Source organism: Anarhichas minor, unplaced genomic scaffold (genome assembly GCF_050575085.1).
Source record: "Anarhichas minor isolate MPS153535 unplaced genomic scaffold, ASM5057508v1 ptg000018l, whole genome shotgun sequence".
Classification (NCBI taxonomy): Eukaryota; Metazoa; Chordata; class Actinopteri; order Perciformes; family Anarhichadidae; genus Anarhichas; species Anarhichas minor.
Genome location: NW_027466464.1, coordinates 11,199,220 through 11,218,404, shown reverse-complemented (window position 1 = coordinate 11,218,404; position 19,185 = coordinate 11,199,220). Strand labels below are relative to the sequence as shown.

The 19,185-nt window shown below is 47.0% G+C and overlaps 3 protein-coding genes across 3 annotated transcripts; 2 read left to right on the top strand and 1 right to left on the bottom strand.

The window, feature by feature from the left end:
• The first annotated feature begins 652 nt into the window (after window positions 1-652).
• On the top strand, window positions 653-2,924 carry LOC142953101 (claudin-10-like). Its single transcript, XM_076095171.1, has 5 exons — window positions 653-1,303; window positions 1,381-1,542; window positions 1,736-1,817; window positions 1,913-2,026; window positions 2,408-2,924. The coding sequence occupies exons 1-5, from the start codon at window positions 1,072-1,074 to the stop codon at window positions 2,823-2,825; spliced, it is 1,008 nt and encodes a 335-aa protein (XP_075951286.1). The 5' UTR covers window positions 653-1,071; the 3' UTR covers window positions 2,826-2,924.
• A 1,950-nt stretch (window positions 2,925-4,874) lies between these two features.
• On the top strand, window positions 4,875-7,322 carry cldn10d (claudin 10d). The gene is made up of 5 exons (XM_076095004.1): window positions 4,875-5,106; window positions 5,353-5,514; window positions 5,610-5,691; window positions 5,781-5,888; window positions 5,979-7,322. Exons 1-5 carry the CDS (start codon window positions 4,875-4,877, stop codon window positions 6,154-6,156), a joined length of 762 nt encoding a protein of 253 aa, XP_075951119.1. The 3' UTR covers window positions 6,157-7,322.
• Window positions 7,323-7,491: 169 nt separating this feature from the next.
• dzip1 (DAZ interacting zinc finger protein 1) lies at window positions 7,492-16,748 on the bottom strand. The gene is made up of 19 exons (XM_076095125.1): window positions 16,705-16,748; window positions 15,151-15,298; window positions 14,350-14,943; window positions 13,148-13,232; window positions 12,911-13,026; window positions 12,615-12,773; window positions 12,385-12,522; window positions 12,243-12,305; window positions 11,976-12,104; window positions 11,511-11,559; window positions 11,359-11,409; window positions 11,096-11,155; window positions 10,362-10,537; window positions 10,076-10,280; window positions 9,745-9,913; window positions 9,147-9,505; window positions 8,737-8,858; window positions 8,478-8,637; window positions 7,492-7,970 (listed from the first exon to the last, which is right to left on the bottom strand). Exons 1-19 carry the CDS (start codon window positions 16,746-16,748, stop codon window positions 7,879-7,881), a joined length of 2,919 nt encoding a protein of 972 aa, XP_075951240.1. The 3' UTR covers window positions 7,492-7,878.
• Between the last annotated feature and the right edge of the window lie 2,437 nt (window positions 16,749-19,185).

Below are 19,185 nucleotides of genomic sequence, written 5' to 3'. Positions count from 1 at the left end.
ATTTATAATTTAAGCGCTCCTCCGTTAGTTGTTCAGTTTTCTCGTTATTTATTCTCTCTTCCTGTAGAACGCTAAACCTTTTGATGACTCATCATGAACTTGGGGGCGTGGACATAACTGCATTAAATCAAATGTAAATTTGGGGCAACGGCCATCATATCTAACGTAGGTCGTAGTGTTTAGCAGAAAGTGTCCCTCCTGGTCTTATAAAGCAGTCGTCAGCAGCTCCGTTACTGCCACGCCCACTTTTGAGCGACCCAATCAAAGTTTAAGGATTTGATTTTAAGCCCTCTTGTAACTAAGCCCCGTCAACATATTCTGTTTCACTGTACATGTCACGTGACTGAAAATAAAGACGCTCCCACTTAATATAACCCTGATGATGTCATCAGGGTCTCAGCTTGGGCTTCATTAGAACTTAGCCTGCGTTACCAACTGGCGATGCGGTGTGGGCATTTAGGAGGCAGTGAGAGGGTCTAATGAAGGATGCAACTGAAATTGCATTGTGGGAAGTGTAGTATCCAGTGTTTTTGGAGCTTGACCTAAAAATGTTTTAAGTGAAATTATTTAAGAAAACTATGCGTTGTGAATTAATGTCTGGTTTGATGCTATAAACAGATCTTCCTCTTTTTTTTAACAGTGGGAGGCTGCTTTTGGTAATCGGAGATAAATGCTGAGGTGAGCACTCTCAGTCCAGATTGAGACGTGACAACTCTCAAGTGTGGGCCCATGGGAACCTGAGCGACCGTTGTCTCTCACCCACATGTAAAGCAGTACCTGGAAAACAACAGATTCGTACCTGTGATGCTCGCGTCCCGCTCCTTTTTCTGGGGCGAGCAGCTGAGCACGAGGCCGCTTCCGCGTCTTGTTTGAATTTGGATGAAAAGTAGACGTTCAGCTCGGGATGTGCGCGTCTTCTGCGTGAAGACGGGACTGCCGTGTGAAGACGAAACAGTAAAAGGATAAGAAAAGCATCAACATTGGACTGTGGATGAGTGATCAAGGATTAGAATCAGAGGCGTCCTTGGATCTGAAACCTAGATAGGCGATCAACTCACGTCGAGAACCGAGATGCAGATCCGCGTGGTCCAGATTTGGGGTTTCCTGATGACCATCTTGGGCTGGATCTTCGTGGCCTGCACCATGGCCATGGAGGGCTGGAAGATCACCTCCATCGGGGGCATGGGGGGCTCCTCCATCATCAAGGTGGCCTGGTACTGGTCCAGCCTGTGGAGATCCTGCTTCACAGACTCAACTGCCGTCAGCAACTGCTACGACTACCCCGTGCTCTGGTCCGTGGAGGGTAGGTGACGCGTTTTCAACCTGTCGGAATAAAACTTGCATCTAGACCCTCATTTATGTCTCACTGTGCGACTCTAGGCCACATCCAGATAGTGCGAGGCCTGCTGATGGCAGCTCTCTCCCTGGGCATGCTGGGGTTTGTGCTCAGTCTGCTGGGCATGGAGTGCACCTTCATCGGGGGGAAAGACCGCTCAAAGCACAAGAAGATCTACGCCGGCGCATGGTGCCATATAATCAGCGGTAATGTCTCGTTTTAATTACATATTCTGCTTTGTCATTACCCTCAGCTTCAGCTATGTGTTTAGTGGCAAAGGTTAGCGTCTTAAAGGGATAGACAGGAGTAACAGCACGGGAGCTGAGCAGGGTGCTGCTGGGGACGGGGGCAGCAGCTGGATGTATTTTTAGTACATGACTCGACATGATTTCTCTTCAGGTATCCTGTCCACATGTGGCTATGCCGTTTATGCGCAGTATGTCTCACTGGAGTACTTCAACCCTGACTTTAACGGACTGAGGTAAGTTAACCGGCTTGAACGTAACCCTTTGAGTCCCTCTTGAGTAAACATAAACCAGTAAATCTCACAGCGTCTCTCCGCCTCAACACCAACAGGTACGACCTCGGCACCCCGATGTTCCTCGGCTGGGTCGGCTCCGCCTTTCACACCACCGGCGGTTGCTTCTACGTGTGGTCAGTGTGCGCGCCGCTCTACGGAAGAGAGACAAAGTGAGTGCAGGACACATGTTGGGACACGTAACAAGGGGAAGTGAATAAATAACTCCTCTCTCTTTCTCCCATGACTCATTACCCGGGATGCGGGAGGCTGTGTTCGCTTTGGTTGTGTTGGGAGTGTGCAGATGTGCATTGTACAGCAACCCTTAAGCCATTGGTGTAAACAAGAAGAGGAAGTCTGGTGTTTAACTGCTTTTCCTGGTTAAATGAGTGAAGAGAAGAGTTGTTAAACATTGTGGTTAGCAGAGGTCACAGTATCATTCTTATGTCACATGGATGGTTTGATTGACAAATTGGCCAAACAAAAACAAACAAAACCTTAAAGGAACAGTTGGACAATTGTTGGGAACTTTATGCTTCTCTTTCTCTCTCCAGGGTGATCAACATCCAGGCACTGCCAGACCCCGAGCAAAACAAGTCCACCACGGCTACGTCCGCAGTGTCCGAGATCTCCTCCAAGACCAAACTGTCCTCCGTGTCCGAGCTGTCGTCCGAGCTGTCGTCCAAGTCAGAGCGCTCGGACCTGTCCGGCATCTCCTCCAGATCGGGACGCACGTCCAAATCTGGGCGCTCGGCCAGGTCGGGACAGACGGCCAGGTCGGGGCGCTCGTCCGAGACCGGGAGAACCACCAGGTCTGCTGGGTCAGTGGGGTCGGGTTCCGCCGTCTCGTCAAGGTCCAGCGTCTCATCTTTGTCCGGGTCGAGGAGCAGCGGCAGCAGCCGGACAGTGTCGTTGCTGTCGGGCAGCTCACGGAGTGAGAGTACGGCGTTCAAGAAAAACTCTTATATTTGATATTATCATCATTATGTGTTTTCTGTTTAATATCTTTTTTTTACGGAACTGTCTTTTGCGCTGCCTGCCGTTCATGTTTATCATCTTTAATGTGTCACAACTACAACCAATATATATATATATATATATATATATATATATATATACTCATTAAATATGACTCATAACTGAGCCACATCCATTTCTAACGGAGCTGGCAGCCTTTGTGTTATTTAAAACAATAAATAAACTCAGTAAACAGCGTCTGCTTTGCCGTTATTAACCTTCACACCGCTGTAGGAGGACCGGACCTACATTTTATGGAAGGAATAATAGATAATAATTATGGAAACAATCGGTCCAAAGAAAAAAATGTCCTTCCAGGATTTCTTTATTACTGGGACATGTGTTTCTGACATTATTTGAATAAAACTGGGAATATTCATTCAGATTTCAACTTGTTTTTTTAGTTTACAAACAGTTTAGCAACTATATTGTCCTGTAAAGTGAAATAACTAGTCGTGCACGGAAGTCCACCTTTGGGGTTAGGGTTAAAAGTGTAAAGAGAATAGTTAAGCACAATATGGGAAATACACTTATCGTTTATCCGAACTAAAATACATTTCAATGTGCATTTAAAGGGGCACTGCACAGATTTCACACAGGACGTTTACACAGGAGTACTGAGGCTGTGCAAGCTGGAAAGCTTCCCCAGGGCCAAGATATTCTAGAACAATGTTTGAAATCTACTATTGCGTTGTACTTTTGTTTTTTACAGAAAGCCCAGGGTACAAACTGTGGAGTTTGAAGGCGAGGAGTGTCTAATGAAAGATGCTATTGAGTTGCATTATGGGAAACGTAGGATTTAGCGTTTGTCAGAATATCTCAGCCTCTGCTGCTTGAATTTTGACCACTTTTTTAAAATCTGTATATTATGAGAGCCCCAACTTTACAGAAGTGCATTACTAAATCACTGCACTGCCTCTTTAACGTGCTGAATATCTGTCAGAAATACTCCTTGTAGTTGTGTTAATAATACTCTTTATATATTGATGTCATGGGCCAAAAAGATCTAACGGGGCCAAAATGATGGGAGGGTGGTGGTTAGAATAAGGGAGCGCAAAAAAAGACTTTGGACAGTCAAAAGTGGGCACCGTGACACATAATCACCCTCCATTGGTGGAGTAGTGATGGGACGTCCATAACAGCGTCTGCTTTCCATCTCATTCGTCTGGTTCCCCCCCCTCCACCCCGCAGCTCTCCCTCATGCAGGCGTTTCAGTCGTGGCTGGTGATTGTTATTATATAAACAGTTCTATTTTCCAGAGCAGAGCAGCTCCTTCAAAACAGATATTATTTGCCAACTTGAACCGTTTTCTCCTCAGCTATGAAATTGGAGCCCCCCCCCCCATACATTGGACCTGGTGGTGAGTTTCCTCGTTCTACTTGGCTGCACAGTTCACCACTCAAAAAGGTTCGTTATTGTAGCATTTAATTAAATCAACAGTATTATAAGTGCAATACTAGCCTACAAAATCAGCTATGTGTATACGAAAATAAACCCACAAAAGAGGCTCCGACATAAACATGCTGTGCTTGTTTTGAGTACATATTTGTTCATGCAGAGCCCATACAAAAAATAAAACATGAAATATTTCCCTTTTTATTTCAGCATATTTATACTGCATGGTAAGTTCTGTGTTTTGTCATCTTCACATGTGCAGATCCAGTTTGTGGTATGCGATTACCCCTTCAATTGTTTTGTCACAAAAGAAGAAAAAGGTATTTGAATAAAGACAAATAACAGTTGATGCCACAGTGAGGATGTAAAACGAGACGCAAGGGTTAACTAGAGTGGTAGCACGAGCCAGAAAGACGTCATCCTTCTCCCGAGCGCTGGGAACGTGAAGGATGCTTACGAGGCAAAACCGTCTAAAAAGATAAGATGACAACACTGCTGGTCTGACGACGAGACAGAGGAAGAGCTCAGTCCGGGTTCCCACGGTGAGAAGTTGTCCCAACTTGGACGTTACTCTCTACATCCGATAGTTTGACTACCTGAGGACTCACCATGAACTACCGGACGGTGGTGATGTACATGGAGATCGGCTGCTTCGTGTCCTGCCTGTGCGGCTGGATCCTGGTGTGCTCCACCCTTCCCACGGAGTACTGGACCTTCTCCGAGGTGGGCACCGTCGTGCTGACCACCTCCAACTACTACTCCAACCTGTGGAGGGACTGCGTCTCGGACACCACGGGGGTGTCCGACTGCAAGGACTACCCTTCCATGCTGGCGCTGCCTGGTAGGACGCTGGGAAAACGTCAAAATATCAACATGCTTTACATTTTGTTTACCTGTATGAAAATGATTGGGGTGGGGGGGCTTAATTGTTAGATAACATCTTTAAGAAGCAGCGTTGATATTTTCTTTGGACCCTCAACTTGACTTCGGAAATAAAATCAAAATCAGCCTCCGTTTTATCATTTAAAAAATAATAAATGAATAATTTCCGTAGAGTTATTCGTTTCACCTGCTTTCTTTCTGTCAGCGTTCCTACACGCCTGCAGAGCGCTCGCCGTCTGTTCCGTCATCACCGGTTTCTTCGGAGGCGTCCTCACACTCGTCGGGATGAAGTGCACCAAAATAGGCGGCTCGGAGATCGCCAACGCGAGGGTGACCTTCGCGGGCGGCATAACCTACCTGGTTTCAGGTAAAGACATATTCACTCTTAAGATGTTTGTGTGTTAAACTTGTGTGTCAGGTTATGCACTCTGGAGGTTTTAAGTGAGGCATGTCTTCCGTTAGGGTTCTGCGGTATGATCACCTACTCATGGTGGGGCAACAGAGTTGTATCAGAGTTCTTGGACGAAAGTTTCAGGGCACAGAAGTGAGTACTTTTAAAGCAGTGTGATTATTATAACAAGTGATATCTACAAATGGGGATGATCTTGATCTACCTTAATACTTGCTGCTCAGATTTGAACTTGGAGCTGCCGTTTTCATTGGCTGGGGAGGCTCCGTCCTTCTCCTCTCTGGAGGGACAGTGCTGACTTACTTCTCTGGAAAAGAAGGTCTCCCAAAAACGTAAATATCAAATCTGTTATATTCCACTTAAACAGATGTATTGCCTCCATATCTGTGACCATACATCTCCTGTTTCAATTATGTCAACAGTTCTTCAGCAAGGCCCCGGAGGCCGGCCACTTACGCCACCGCCCGGACCAGACGCACCTACATGCTGCCCGGCTCGTCGTCCAGAGTGACTCTGGGGCCGCCGCTGTTTTATGAAGGCAGGAAGAGCCGAGCAGCAACGAAGACCAGACTGACCTTCAACAGGGACAGCTTCGTCTGAGCCGAGAAAGTGAACTAAAAGACTTAAGAAGGAACGGTTAGGCATTTTGGGAAATACATTGATTTGCTTTCTTGCTCAGAACTAGTTGAGCTGATCAGTACCACCGTCGTGTCTGTGCGTTCAATATGAAGCAAGAGCCAGCATTCCGTTAGCTTAGCTTAGCATAAAGACTGGAAGTAGGGGGAAACATCTAGCCTGGCTCCATCAGAGGGTAACGAAATTGGACTACTTGCACCTCTAAAGCTCACTAATCAACACGTTATAATTAGTTAGTTTTGGGTGAGACAGACCTAGACTAGCCATTTACCCCTATGCCTAATATTTAAGCTAAACTAAGCTATGCTAAGCAGCTGCTGGCTCCAGCTTTATATCTCGCGCGTAGTCATGAGTGGTATCGATCTTCACGGCAAGAAAACACAAATGCATATTTCTCAAAATCATAAACTATTCCTATAATCATGTAATGCAAGGCTGGAAATATTGAATTTGGTCAATAAGTTTTTTTTTTTTTTATATTTTGTATTCACAGCCTCTTTTTGCCTTTCATCATGGAGCATCCACTGTCTGTTGACCCTTTGACCCGTCTGCTTTGTTCTTTTGAAACGGGCTGAAAGTCTCAGCATAAAAGGAGAAACATGAAACACAATGCACTCTCTTCCAGCTCGATGGCATCATAGCATCTGATACGACTTTGTATTTGTTTACAAATCTGTTCAAAACGAAGAGTTCTCCATACTTTATTCACCTGACCTTTCTGTCTGGCATTCCTCAGGGTTGTGTCTTGTGTTATTGCCAGTTTCTTTTTGTACATCTTTTTTTTTTAAATCCTTAAAAATGTTATGTCTTCTGATAAAAGATTGTTTTTAACACTTTGAAAGTGTAGATCTAGTGATGGAGAAAATGAATTCCGCATCCCTATTAGGTTTATTTTCTTTTGTACTCTTGTCAATTGTCTTTGTGGCTTCTTATTCTAAGTTCTTCATTTGCACCTGAACGTCCTGTGAGTCGCCAGAAGATGGCACTCAAACAACGGGTAATGTTTTGTATAGTTCGCAGCTGTGAAACTATAGGTGCTATTCAGAAATTGAAGGACGGGGCCGAAATATGAAAGATGACTGAATGTCATTGTTAGAACATCTGCGCCCCGTTTATTCAGGAAGCGTTCTGTGATTTTAGACTTCTGTACAGAAATGTAACTTGAAACGCTCACATATGGTGTCTATAGTTGTTTCAGACATCATCCCATGTATTGAAAACAACAAACAAATATGTTAAAATGTATTCCCGAACAATTTTTCAAGCCGATTCCACATAGAAATAGATTTTATTGCTCGTATAAATATTTTCTATACAAAAATCACATCTCATCGCTCAATTTCACACGTGAAGGCAATATACAATTTGGTGTACAAAATTTGACACATACTACGTACAGCATCTGGTTTGGAGTGCGGGTTATATTTCAATGAATATATACCAAATGAAAAAACTAAAATGTAAAAGTTGAACGCTAAAAAAGGTCGAAGGCAAGCAAAGCATTGGCACCGGGCATCAGGGGAGACTTGGTATTTAACTATCATATTTATTCGATGGTCTTTCTTTTCTACACAGACGTCCAAGTATTGCTCTCTCTGTATTATAGCAGACTATTAGGCGTGGACTGTAGGTGTCACATGGGCTGACTGAGGTCTTTGTGTCTGTGCTTGCTACGTCACCTTCGTGTTATCTATTGCTTATGTCCTCGGAGTCGCTGATGTCGCTGAGGGAGCACAGGCTGCTCTTCAGGGTGCTTCCTGTTCCAGCTTCGGTCAGACCTGCCGGGGCGAAAGACAGCTGCGTTTACTGCACCGCTTCACAAACAGGAAGAGTCGAAAATAATCATCATCATCTTCGCACCTTGGGAATCAACGTCCAAATCTGTATTTGAACGCATTGTGCCTTTTAAAGAATATAGAGCCCGTGAAACAAGAAATAGTCATCTCAAATGCACGGGCTTATCGGGGCATTTCAAGGGAAAGCAGGAACAGCACAGAGGGGTCCGTGCTAACAGGATGCTCCGGGCTTAGAGATACGATGGCATGTTTGTTTTTGTTTTTACTCCAACTGTCGGAGCAAAAAGTGGGAAACACCCGTTTTCTAGCAGCTGCATATCTGACTGAGATCTGTTTTGTCTTAATGACCGACTGAGTGAAGGTGAGAGGCGACTGACGCTCGTAAAGAGAAGGAGGTTCTTCTTCTCTTTTCCTCGGTTTGAGTGAATGTGTAAGCATCCATTACATGTGAGAGACATGATACCTTTTGGAGTCATTTCTGGGACTGACCTGATTTGGCACCTTTTCCTGTGGAGGTTCCCCACACGCTGGTGCTGGGCGAGTCCAGGCTCTTCCTCGTCGGTCCAGAGCCCTTAGCCGGTTTAGCCGTTTCCCGTCTGTCCTCTAAGGAGGACCCCGCCCACTCACTGCTCTCCTCTAGATCTGTGTACTGTCAGCACACACACACACACACACACACAAACGTATCGAATGAGCTAGCAACGTTGTAGGCCGAAGCACTGAGGTTCTATCATGGAGCGACTCTCACCGTGAGCTCCTGAACCTCGTCCTTCCTCTCTGGTAAGATGCTGACGCCCCCTGCTGGTTTCTTTATCGCTCTCTCTGCAAACTGCTTCTCCATTTTTCGAGCCAGGTCATTGATTTTGTTCTCTAAAAGAATTAAAACGAACAATGCAATAAATGCGTTTGTTTATTAGTACAGTTTCCATTTCTAAATAATATCTGATGATTTCTCAGATTTCAGCTTTTTATAGACCATGTTTACGTAGTATGGAGTACTAACAAGTTATCCTCAAGAAGGCATGCAATTTACATTTAACTTTTGGCTTATCTTACTATACGAATATGATCTTGTATATCTAGGTATCATCTCAAAATGTAAGACCCATCATGATTCAAAAGTCTTCCTTTAGTTACTATGATGTCTAGAGAACTTGCCTTTGCCAAAGCTCCTCTTGTCCACGTTGCCGTTCTGGTCTTTGAAACTCTGGAGACGCTTCGGGTCGATCTCCTGCAGCTCGCTGACCTCCGACCACTCGTCCTCGTCGCTCTCCAGCTTTGCGACCGCCGTCTTGGTCGCCCCGCCCACTGAGCCCCGGGCCTGCTGGGGGTTGGAGGCGAATGACTGCCTGGCTTGAGCCTGCCTGGACTGGACAGGACTGGCTTTGCTCGCTCTGATTTGGACCTGGTTCAGTCTGGGCTGCGGGGATTTGCCCCTCTGGTGTTTTTGGTGACGCTCCTCCTCGACATCCGTGTCCTCTTCCTCAGATTCCTCATCTGAACTGAAAGGGGGGGTCCTCGAGAATCACAGAGACAGTGTAAACTAAACTTTCATGTTTTTATCAGTTACTTTGACACTTAAAAAGGAACAAGAACAGAATTATTAACCTGATAAAAGTAGCATGTCGGCTATGTTCATTTAGATCTTTAGTAGATGTACTGTATACCCGCTCAATTCTGTTGTAATGTAATCATGCAGGACATGATAATGCCAAGTAGACATTTGTGGAGAACTACAAGAAACCACTTCATTTACTTGGATGTGAAGGTCCTCGGAGCGGTCTTGGGTGTAGATGTCTTGGGCTGGGCAGTGGTCCTGATCCTCGGTGCCGGCTGGGGGGTCTTGGGCTGCTTGACTGCAGGTCCGGACACCACCTGGGTCGCCCTGGAGGGCAGGCTGCTGGATCGGGGGCGGATCTGCAGCACTGCGCGCGGACAAAAACAGATGAAAGTTACACGGGTGACGACAAGCTAGCAGACTTTCGACGGATCAAAGAAGTACGGCGCGGTTATTATCGGTGCGTGTGTGGGCAGAGTAAGAACTTAGGGGGTGATCTCATACACTAAGAGGCTTTTCGATGACTCGCCTTGAACCGATTGTCCAGATCTGGTCTGTGACTCAGGAGCAGGGTCGCTGCCTCTTCTCTGACCGCCCAGCTTCTGCTCCACGGTGCTGGCGATCTCCTCCCGTTGGCGCCAGTAGTCGGGCATCCCCTTGGCGACGCTCTCCCGCTTTGAGTGCACCTTGGCCAGGATGGAGCTGAGCTCTTTGTCCTTCAGACCACTCTGGTCCTGTCAAGAGGTCGTTACAAAGCAGGTTGAGTGAAAGAACATTTAAGAGTATTTCTTGATTTTTTGAAGCTGTGAACTTACAGACTTGACTCCCAGGTTCTCCAGCTTCTCGATGACAGCCTGCTCCAGATCCGGCCGCATCTCCTTCTTGATGTTGGGGTTCCTTTTCAGAGTGCTGGCGGTCACCCTCGGCTTCTTCTCTGGTGCAGGCTCGGGCCTCTTCTCCACCGGCCTCCTCTCAGAGAAGCTGCTCGAGTCTGTAAAATAAATCACACTTTATCAGCCATTTAAGGATAAAAAAAACAAATCGGGCTCTAATTACAGGCAGGGAGGCAAAAATGAAGCACAAATAAACATGCATTTGCCAACTTTCAGAGCAAGCTCCATGCCAAAGTCGGGCAGATGGATGTGACTGCAGCGGGGCAGGCAGAAGAGGAGAATGTCTACGAGCTGATTTGCCGCGGACATGGCAACGAGATGACGGACGGATGTAATGATCAGCAATGCTGACATGGCAGGCGTCAACTAATGGCACAGACATCGAGCTTACGTTACGAAAACTGTGGACTGAAATCACCTCAGTCCACACTTAAAAAGGGAAAGTTTGGATCATGTGAAGTGGGGTTTGTATGAGCTACTTCTCCATAGTCCAAACTGTAGTAATACACTGACTATGGAGAAGAACCTCAGACAATCACACTTCAAAACACCCGGACCGTCCCTTTAAGGGAAAAAGGCTGCCCACAACAGACTGATGCATCCATGCAGACCACATGCAGTCGACTCGGCTGCGTTTGTCGTATCGCCTGTTTTACCTTCCTCCTCTTCTGACAGCTCCTGTATAGGATCCAGCTTAGGAGCAGAGACTGGCTCCTCTAACAGGACAGCACATGAGGTCAAAGGTCATTAAAAGTCAATGAGTGAGATAAAATATGTGTTGTAAATAAAGATGAGGGGGGGGGTACTAATGTGGTGGCAGCATGTAAATCCGTCATGCACGAAAGCACATGCTCGGCCTCTCTGGGAGCGACGGTGTTTTTTTCACGTTATTATTTTTCTCCCGCTTCTGCTGACTCACCGAGCACGACTCTCTTTGGTTTCGGCTCTGGAGCGGGCGCACTGACAACGACTGGAAAACAGAGCACACGGTGAATGCATCGAGACCGCACATGCAGCTTCCTAAAGTGGAAAACGTCTTCTGAGAAATAAAAAGTGAAAAGGAATCCGTACCTGGTACTTCCACTATTTTGGTGGCTGGAGTCGAGTTGATGTTCCTTATCTGGAAGTTGAAAAAAAAGAGCGATTTTATTATATTTGGTCATTTCTTTTGTCTGGGAATCAATTTAAAATATGTCAGGGAGGGAGGAATGGAACCAACTCCATTTTTTGTTCACCGCATCTGTGTGGAAAACTACCCGTGTTGTGTTACATTTGGCTGACTTCTTTATCACAACGAGAGTTTGTAAACCCCAGAATTCTGGGACCTGTAGTATTAAACCGCGCATGGGAAACTGTGGAGCTATTCCAGGAAAAGCACCAGCTTCCTGTCAAATATACAGTATCATCCCGTCTCAATAAGACACAATCGGAGCCCGCGTAGCAAATACAGGATATCCTGAATGAGAGCTGACCCTCCGCCTCGCTTCCTCTCCCGACATAATCGCGCCGGCTGTGTGAGTGTGCGTCGGTGTTGACCTGCTCCCTCTGAGCCTTGATGGTCTGCTCCCTCTCCTGCAGCCTCCTGCCCATCTCCTGCTGCAGCCGCCGGCTGCTCTCCTGGTGCTCGGACACGGACGACTGCATGCTGCTCAGCTCGTTCAGCAGCTGGAAGGCGGCAGGGAGAAGACGCATTTTACAGCTTCTAACGAATCTCCAACTAAAGCTGGTTAAATGTTTTGCACTTAAAGACGCTTTAACCTCTGACGGCATAATAAATAATCAGGACAAATGATAAAAACATACCTGGTTCTTCTCAGACTCGTGTTGGGCCTGTATCTCCTGCAGCCTGGATCCCCACTTTTTATCCTAGAAGAGAACATTTTGGTGCTCAAAGCGATTTCATTCGCTCGTAGATTTTAAAACAATCCGTCCCCGCTGCACCGACCTGTTTCTTCAGTTGGTGCTCCAGCTTCTGTATGGCTTGTGTGTGCATCTCTCTGTAGTTGTCCAGATCTCTCTCTGGCTGCGAGTGAACGGGGCTGGCTGGTTTTTCATGCTTATCCGTCTGATTCTGATTCGCTTCCTGTGAATGAGAGTAGATGTAAGATAATAAAACCGGTATGAATGAAATATATCCCGAAAACCAAACAAACTCCATTTAAATCCTTGTCGTACATTGAGAGCCTGAATATTTCGCGTGTAGAGAAACTCCATCTCCCTGCGCATGCCGTCCCGGCTGTCCTCGATCTTTCTGTCCATGCGCGCCATCTCCTCAGCCTTGAAGCGCTCCTGTTCTCTCAGCAGGTCTTTTTGCAGGGACTGCTGCTCCTTTTCCTGCAATCACAGCAAAAACAAAACCGCAAAGGACCGGCATTAAGGTAGAGACTTAAAGGGACAGTCCCCCCCAAAATAAAATAAAAACAAACAAACAAACTGCTTCTGATCCGTCACAGTGGTCTGGTTTTCCCTACCTGAGCTGTTTTGGCTTGCAGGTCCAGCTGCTGCTGAACAATCTGCTCCTTCAGGCCGCTGATCTCCGATTTGAGGCTTTCGATCTGAGATTTCTTCTCGCTGTCCGAGCGATACTCTGTAAGGACGCAAAAATGAAAGAAAAACAGATATTGTTCATGCAATGATACGATGGGTGGGAATGTTTCACGTGTCACCTGCACCGGATCAGCAAACCTACGTGACTCTGCTCCACTCACCGATGTCATACTCGTCAGGGTGCCGGCGCTGCATGTGATTCTGGAGGAACGAGGAATTGAGGAAGGATTTATCACAATGTGGACACTAAAAGAAACAAAGAAGAAGAAAATCAGGCTTTATTACATCAACTTTGAACAATCAGTCACAATTTATCTTATAACCACTGAGTGTCTATTAATTAGGGAGCAGTGAACGAGGCCAAGTCAGCATAAAGACGCTGATTAGGCTCCAATGAGGAGCACGTGCTGACTTCAGGCTCACTGACGGATAGCGTGAGTGATGCTGATTCTCTCCCTGTAGCTCACTAACACTTACTTAACACAACTAGAAGAGATGCTGCCCACACACACACACATAATGCAGTGACTTCCTTCAACCTGCTGCTGCCGATATCATTGTCACACCATATGGAAGCCACTGTGTGTGTGTGTGTGTGTGTGGTCATGTGGACCGATGTCAAGCAGCAAAGGTCCTCACAGGACACGAGCAGACAGCCTCTCCATCAATTATTGACCCACCTCTTGTTAGCCGAGCTGCTGGCGCACGCCTAGCAACCACACGCTGTCAAGACACACTAGATCGGTCGCCTTGGCAGCCGTACACTTTGAGTGCAGAGGGAGGTTTTTTGATTTGTGCTATAAATAACTAACCCTGATAAGCTTTACCGACAACTGGATCCGACAGATAGACCAACAGCGTCTTATGTACACAAACACCACCAAATGCTCTACAAGGACGTACGTGTGTGTGTGTGTGTGTGTGTGTGTGTGTGTGTGTGAGGGTGGGGGAGGTGAGAGTCAGCCGGTCGTCTTGATTGCTGCTCGTCACCCTTTTGTAAGTGGATTAAAAAAAAAACCTAATTGCCACCACATGACACCATCTGTTCAGCAGCTCTAAATCCTATTCTTCCAGTCTGAAAACAAAGCTTATTATAACCACACCAAAACAAGGCAGCCATGGCAGCCTTCACGGCACACAACCAATATGTTGTCTTTTTCCCTCCAAACCCGGATAGGAAAAGCACAAAGCCGGAGCTGTGAATAGACCTTGGGAACAATGACGGAGTGGGGGCCCTTAGGAGGAGGAGGAGGAGTGGGGGTGATGGAGCTAGCTGTCCGCTTGCCAAACATATGTGAAATGCAAATGGTAACCGATCCCCCCCCCCTCCCTGGAGAGTGAGCGTTTAGCGTGTCAGCGGTACCTTCTGGCCGCTGGTGATTCGTGGCGCGAGCATGGACTGCTGGGTGCGGATGAATTTCTTCCTCTGCTTGAGCTCGGCGGTCAGCATCTTCACCTTCTCCTCCTGCTTCTTCTGCTGAGCCAGCAGCTGCTCGCGCTCCCTGCCGGCGGCGGCCACCCGCTCCTCCACCGCGCGCAGGTTGTGGGCGAGGAACTCCTGACAATGGAGGAGCCACTCCACCGTGAGCTGGGCCAGCCGCAGGAGCTTGACCAGAGCCGGGTCCACGGGGCTCTGGCACCGCTGGCACCGCTCGCCGTCCAGGCTGCAGAAGGTCACGCTGCCGATGTGCTCCTGGAGGGCGTCCAGGTCCAGCTGGCTCACCACCAGGTCTACGTCCACGGCGTTGATCCGCCGCCAGTCCACGCTCTCCCGCCGCGGGCGGAACTTGAAGGGGAGGACGGCGGAGGCGCCGCTGGACAGAGTCATGCCGGGCGCCGGGTGGCCGTTCACAGAGGGCTGGCTGAGCGGGGAGTTCAGGAGGGACGGGATCCCTGCAGATGAGTGGGTCCCCTGGGTGTCACCGGTGTACGGGTAGTATGCTCCGTCGTGAAACGGCTGAAAACAAAGAGATCATCATGCAAATGTTAACATTTCACGTTAGCATCACATGCCCTGTATGCTCCACAAGAAAGAAGAAGAAGAAGAATAGACAGCCAGCAGCAGCTGCCTTGGCGAGGTAGAACAACAGAGCACAGATTCCACCACTGCCGGGCTCCATCTACCTCTCTGTCACTGTGCCGATGCCGCCGGACCTCTCCTTACCATCTTCCGACTGATTCTGCGGGCAGAAAGAAACCGAAGATCGCTCTTCTCCGGTTCCGTTGGTTCCGCCCCCCGCGCGGGCAGCTTAACGCGACAACGCCGGGGCTGGGCGTCCGCCACGTTACCATGGAGACAGAGACGAGCGTCCCTGGGGGGGGGGGGGGGAATGTTATCACAACACTGGCTGTAAAAGAGCAAATGTTTCCCCTACAACTTGTCTTAAGGCTCTCGTTTACCTGCAGATGAGCGCGTGGAGGATGAGCGAAAAAAATGGCGAGAACACCGCTAATCTCTCCGCGTCACAAACATTTCATGTTTCACCTCAACCGAAACAGTGGCACGCACGCTTGAACCTGACTGGGCAACACTAAACATGTCTCTAAGGTCTTAACGCTGCTTTTGAGTACAAAACATTTCACCAAATTCGGTGAATTAGCGTTTGCTAGCTCGAGACGTCTCGCGCATTCGAACCCTCTACCTACACGGCTAACGGACATTTTTTTAGTCAGCGTGCAGGGCAAAACTTTAAGCACCCGAATTCAAACTAACGTTAAAATACATCACTAACAATTGACAACATTATTAAATGCTGAGTTATGTATTGCAGGAGTTCCTTAATTCAACTTACCGGAGGGTTTGTGAGGTTTATTCGCAGCCTTGGGGAAAAGTTTTCTGTCGTCGGGACCCCAGGAGATTTGAGGGTGACGTAGCCACTGGTCTCCACATTCCTAAATCCCTGCTTGCAAAAAAGAAAAGACAGCCATCAAGCTAACTGCAATAAACACAATTAACTTCCGGTAAATACCTTCAAAATAAAACGTTGATAACGGGACCTTAAAATAAAAAGAGTTACTAATGATCAACCAGATCTCTTTGTTGGATCATTTTAACATCCGGGCGAAGGACTGCAGATGAAAGTCTGGTACATTTACATACAGATGTGCAATGTCCCTGAACAGTACAATTTAGATTCAACATGTAAACACAAGGGCTCTTAAAAAATAATGTTAAAGTTGAATTTAGCCATGGAACCATTATATTCACATTTTCCATTAGACTACAAAGCGGATTGTTTTCCATGGCCTTTAATGTTCTGATTTTGCATTAATGTTTATATCATTAAATTAAATCTTGTATCTAAAGAATAATAATTAGTATTTATTGAATATACGGTGGCTTTATTGTTTCTCCTCCTGTATTTTACATATGTCCACTAATACTTTCTCAATTATATTGTCATACAGTATGTTTCGACATTTATGCCATATGATCTAGTTCTATCCCGCATGGAGCTAACGGGGACCCGCACGTTGTCCTCATTTCCGGTGTTGTTGAGGCGACTTGACGCAGCTCGCAGGGAGAAGGGGGGGGAGGGGAGAGGCAGACTTTGAAAACGGAGAAACGGGGAGTCTGAAGCCAGAAAGCAGGGATGAGGGGAGTCGGGGGTGTAAACGGTGTAACCGAATAAAACACGAATAAAACGTTGCAGGCAGAGTAACGGGTGAAAAACTGAAACATTCATCAATACTTTGAAGGGATGAAAGAGAGGAACACGTTGCGCTGCAGTAGGTGTGCTGGTCTTGTAAGGGCTCCCTCATGTGGTCGGAACCATCACTAACATCAACCCCTTTTCAAAGTGGGGCCCAACCTGCTGCTGTGGAATTGGCTGGTGGTTACTTTTTCTTTCATCAGTTGTGTATTATATAATAATTATGGCGTTTGTTTTGCTTTTACCAACAAACTGCAGCTTGTTGGCCCCCAATAATAATCACCGCCTCACCTGAGAAAAAAAAGAATACAGAGGTGTCATCAGCAGAGTGTACTTAAATGTACCAAAGTAAAAGCTTCTCAACCTAAGGGTCTGGCTCCTCTAAAGGGTCACAAGAAGAAAACCTGGGGTGGACATGAGATGATTCATGGTGCAGACAGTTCTGCTAGAATAAAATAAAATAAATATTTTAAAAACGTATCTACTCTTTACTTTTTTTGTGAGATATTTGATAATTCGACCTCTCTTAGGCCTAAAACGAGTACTGAAATGAAGCCACGCGAGGCGTTTTGGGGGGATTGTCTCTTTGGTGGGACTGCTAACGACTCAGAGGCATCTTAAACAGGACGAGGAGCCCATGGTTTGTATGCCTCCGTGCTGGTGACAGCTGTAGCCTTGGGCATTGTTTTCTATTCTCATTTCTGCTATTATTAGTGTACTGCTGCCATCACTACTACTCTCATGTGTATCATTTCTGTCATAAGAATTTACATCTTTAGCCCTTCTGTCCATCCTGGTGGAGGGATCCCTCCTCTGTTGCTCCCCCTTTGTTTAAGGATGTTTTCGATGCAAGGGTCCATGGACAGAGGATGTATGTGATTTGTGACATTGGCCTCTACAAATAAATGTAATTAAATGATATTGTTTTGCGGTCGTCTGTCCATCCGTCCGTAAAATCTGAAAATGGAAGACAAGATTAAAGTATTGGAGTAAAAAGAACAATATTTATTTCCTTCTCAATTACTGCAGCAGTCGCCCTAATAAGTTCATCGTCTCACCGACAGATGTCAGTAGAGATCTGATCTCAGCTCTGCGGACGCTGTGGTTTTATTGCGGAGGAGTGATGGCGACCCCCCCCCCCCCTCTCTCTCTGTCAGAGGAAATGCTGCCTACTGCTGCTGTGATGGAGAGCAAGCTGCAGGAGGCGACACAGTCCCCGCTTTAATTGGGGGGGGGGGCAACGCTCAGCGGGGTGGATCCACGCACGTTCATCCATGCGCGTGCGCTGCTTGCATTCTAAGGATCTGTGTTGTTGGTTTTTTTACGCATAAAATTAAAGAATGATTCACATTCAGGACAATGCGCGCGTTGGCTCAGCACTAAAAAAAAGGAAACAAAGGTGCGAAACCGTGTAGAGAGTTGCTGTCAAGAAACACAGCGGCTGTGTGCCTTTTCCCCGGGCCGGTCCCCCCCCCCCCAGACGGCTTCCGTCGAGTCCTGATAAATGGAGATTTTAATTCCTCCGGACGCGGCCCGCGACTCTCACGATCGCCCGAGGCGGTGAACACGGGCCCGGTCTCACCAGAGGCATCACAATGAGCCGCTGAGGTTCAGCTGGAGGACGACATGCTGACGCGCCCGTTTCCGGACCCCCGGAAAGAGGGATTCAAGTTTTCCCCCAAACTCACGGTACCCTCCGGGCCGGAGTTATGACGTTAAATGACAATACAATAAATTCACACTTATTTGATAAGAGTTTACCAAGAGACACGCACGCGCGCGCGGGGAAAAAAAGTTGCGGTGCTGCATTAGTCATGCGGCAAAAAAAAAGAGGAGCAGAGGTGTGTGGAGGAAGAGGAGCAGACCTCTTGAGATGAGTAAGCGCGGCCCTACACTCAATTTACTGCTTGATTTATGAGTTCGTTTCCTGCGCAGAGTTCCTCTGCGGGGGCGGGGTGGTATATCTCCCCCGCTATATAGCTGGCGGTGGCGCCACTCCCCCATGAGACCCCCTGCTCTCGCCACTCCGGGCTTTGGCGGGACTATAAATAATGGCCGCTGGAACACGCGCGCATGGAGCGCAGAGTGAGGAGGGGACAGCCGAAAACATCTTTATTCATGAAGGAGGTTCTTATCTTCCCCCCTTGCACAGGACGCCCTGCATACTGAAACACCCGCGCTGTGTTTCTGCTCTCTGATAAGCATCTGGAGAATATGTTCATGATCAAAAAGGTGAAAATAAACCTTTGATACACAGCTCCGCTTTTTTTCTGTCTGTGTGCGTGTTTGCACATGAAATAAATAAAAACAAATAAACAGGGAGGGATGCATTCAAATAGTGACTCTTGTCTTTCAAAACGAGATGCAGAGACGAAACTTTTTCAAAAGTTCTTAATGATTCTAAGGGGGAATCTATGAAAGATGTAAGCTGACTAAATTTGAACTAAGCTAAATAATTGCCCTACCTCAAAAAAAAATCATACACATATTTCAATTTATTATTAAATTTGATTTCTTTTAATTAAGGCATTTGAAATCTTCTATAA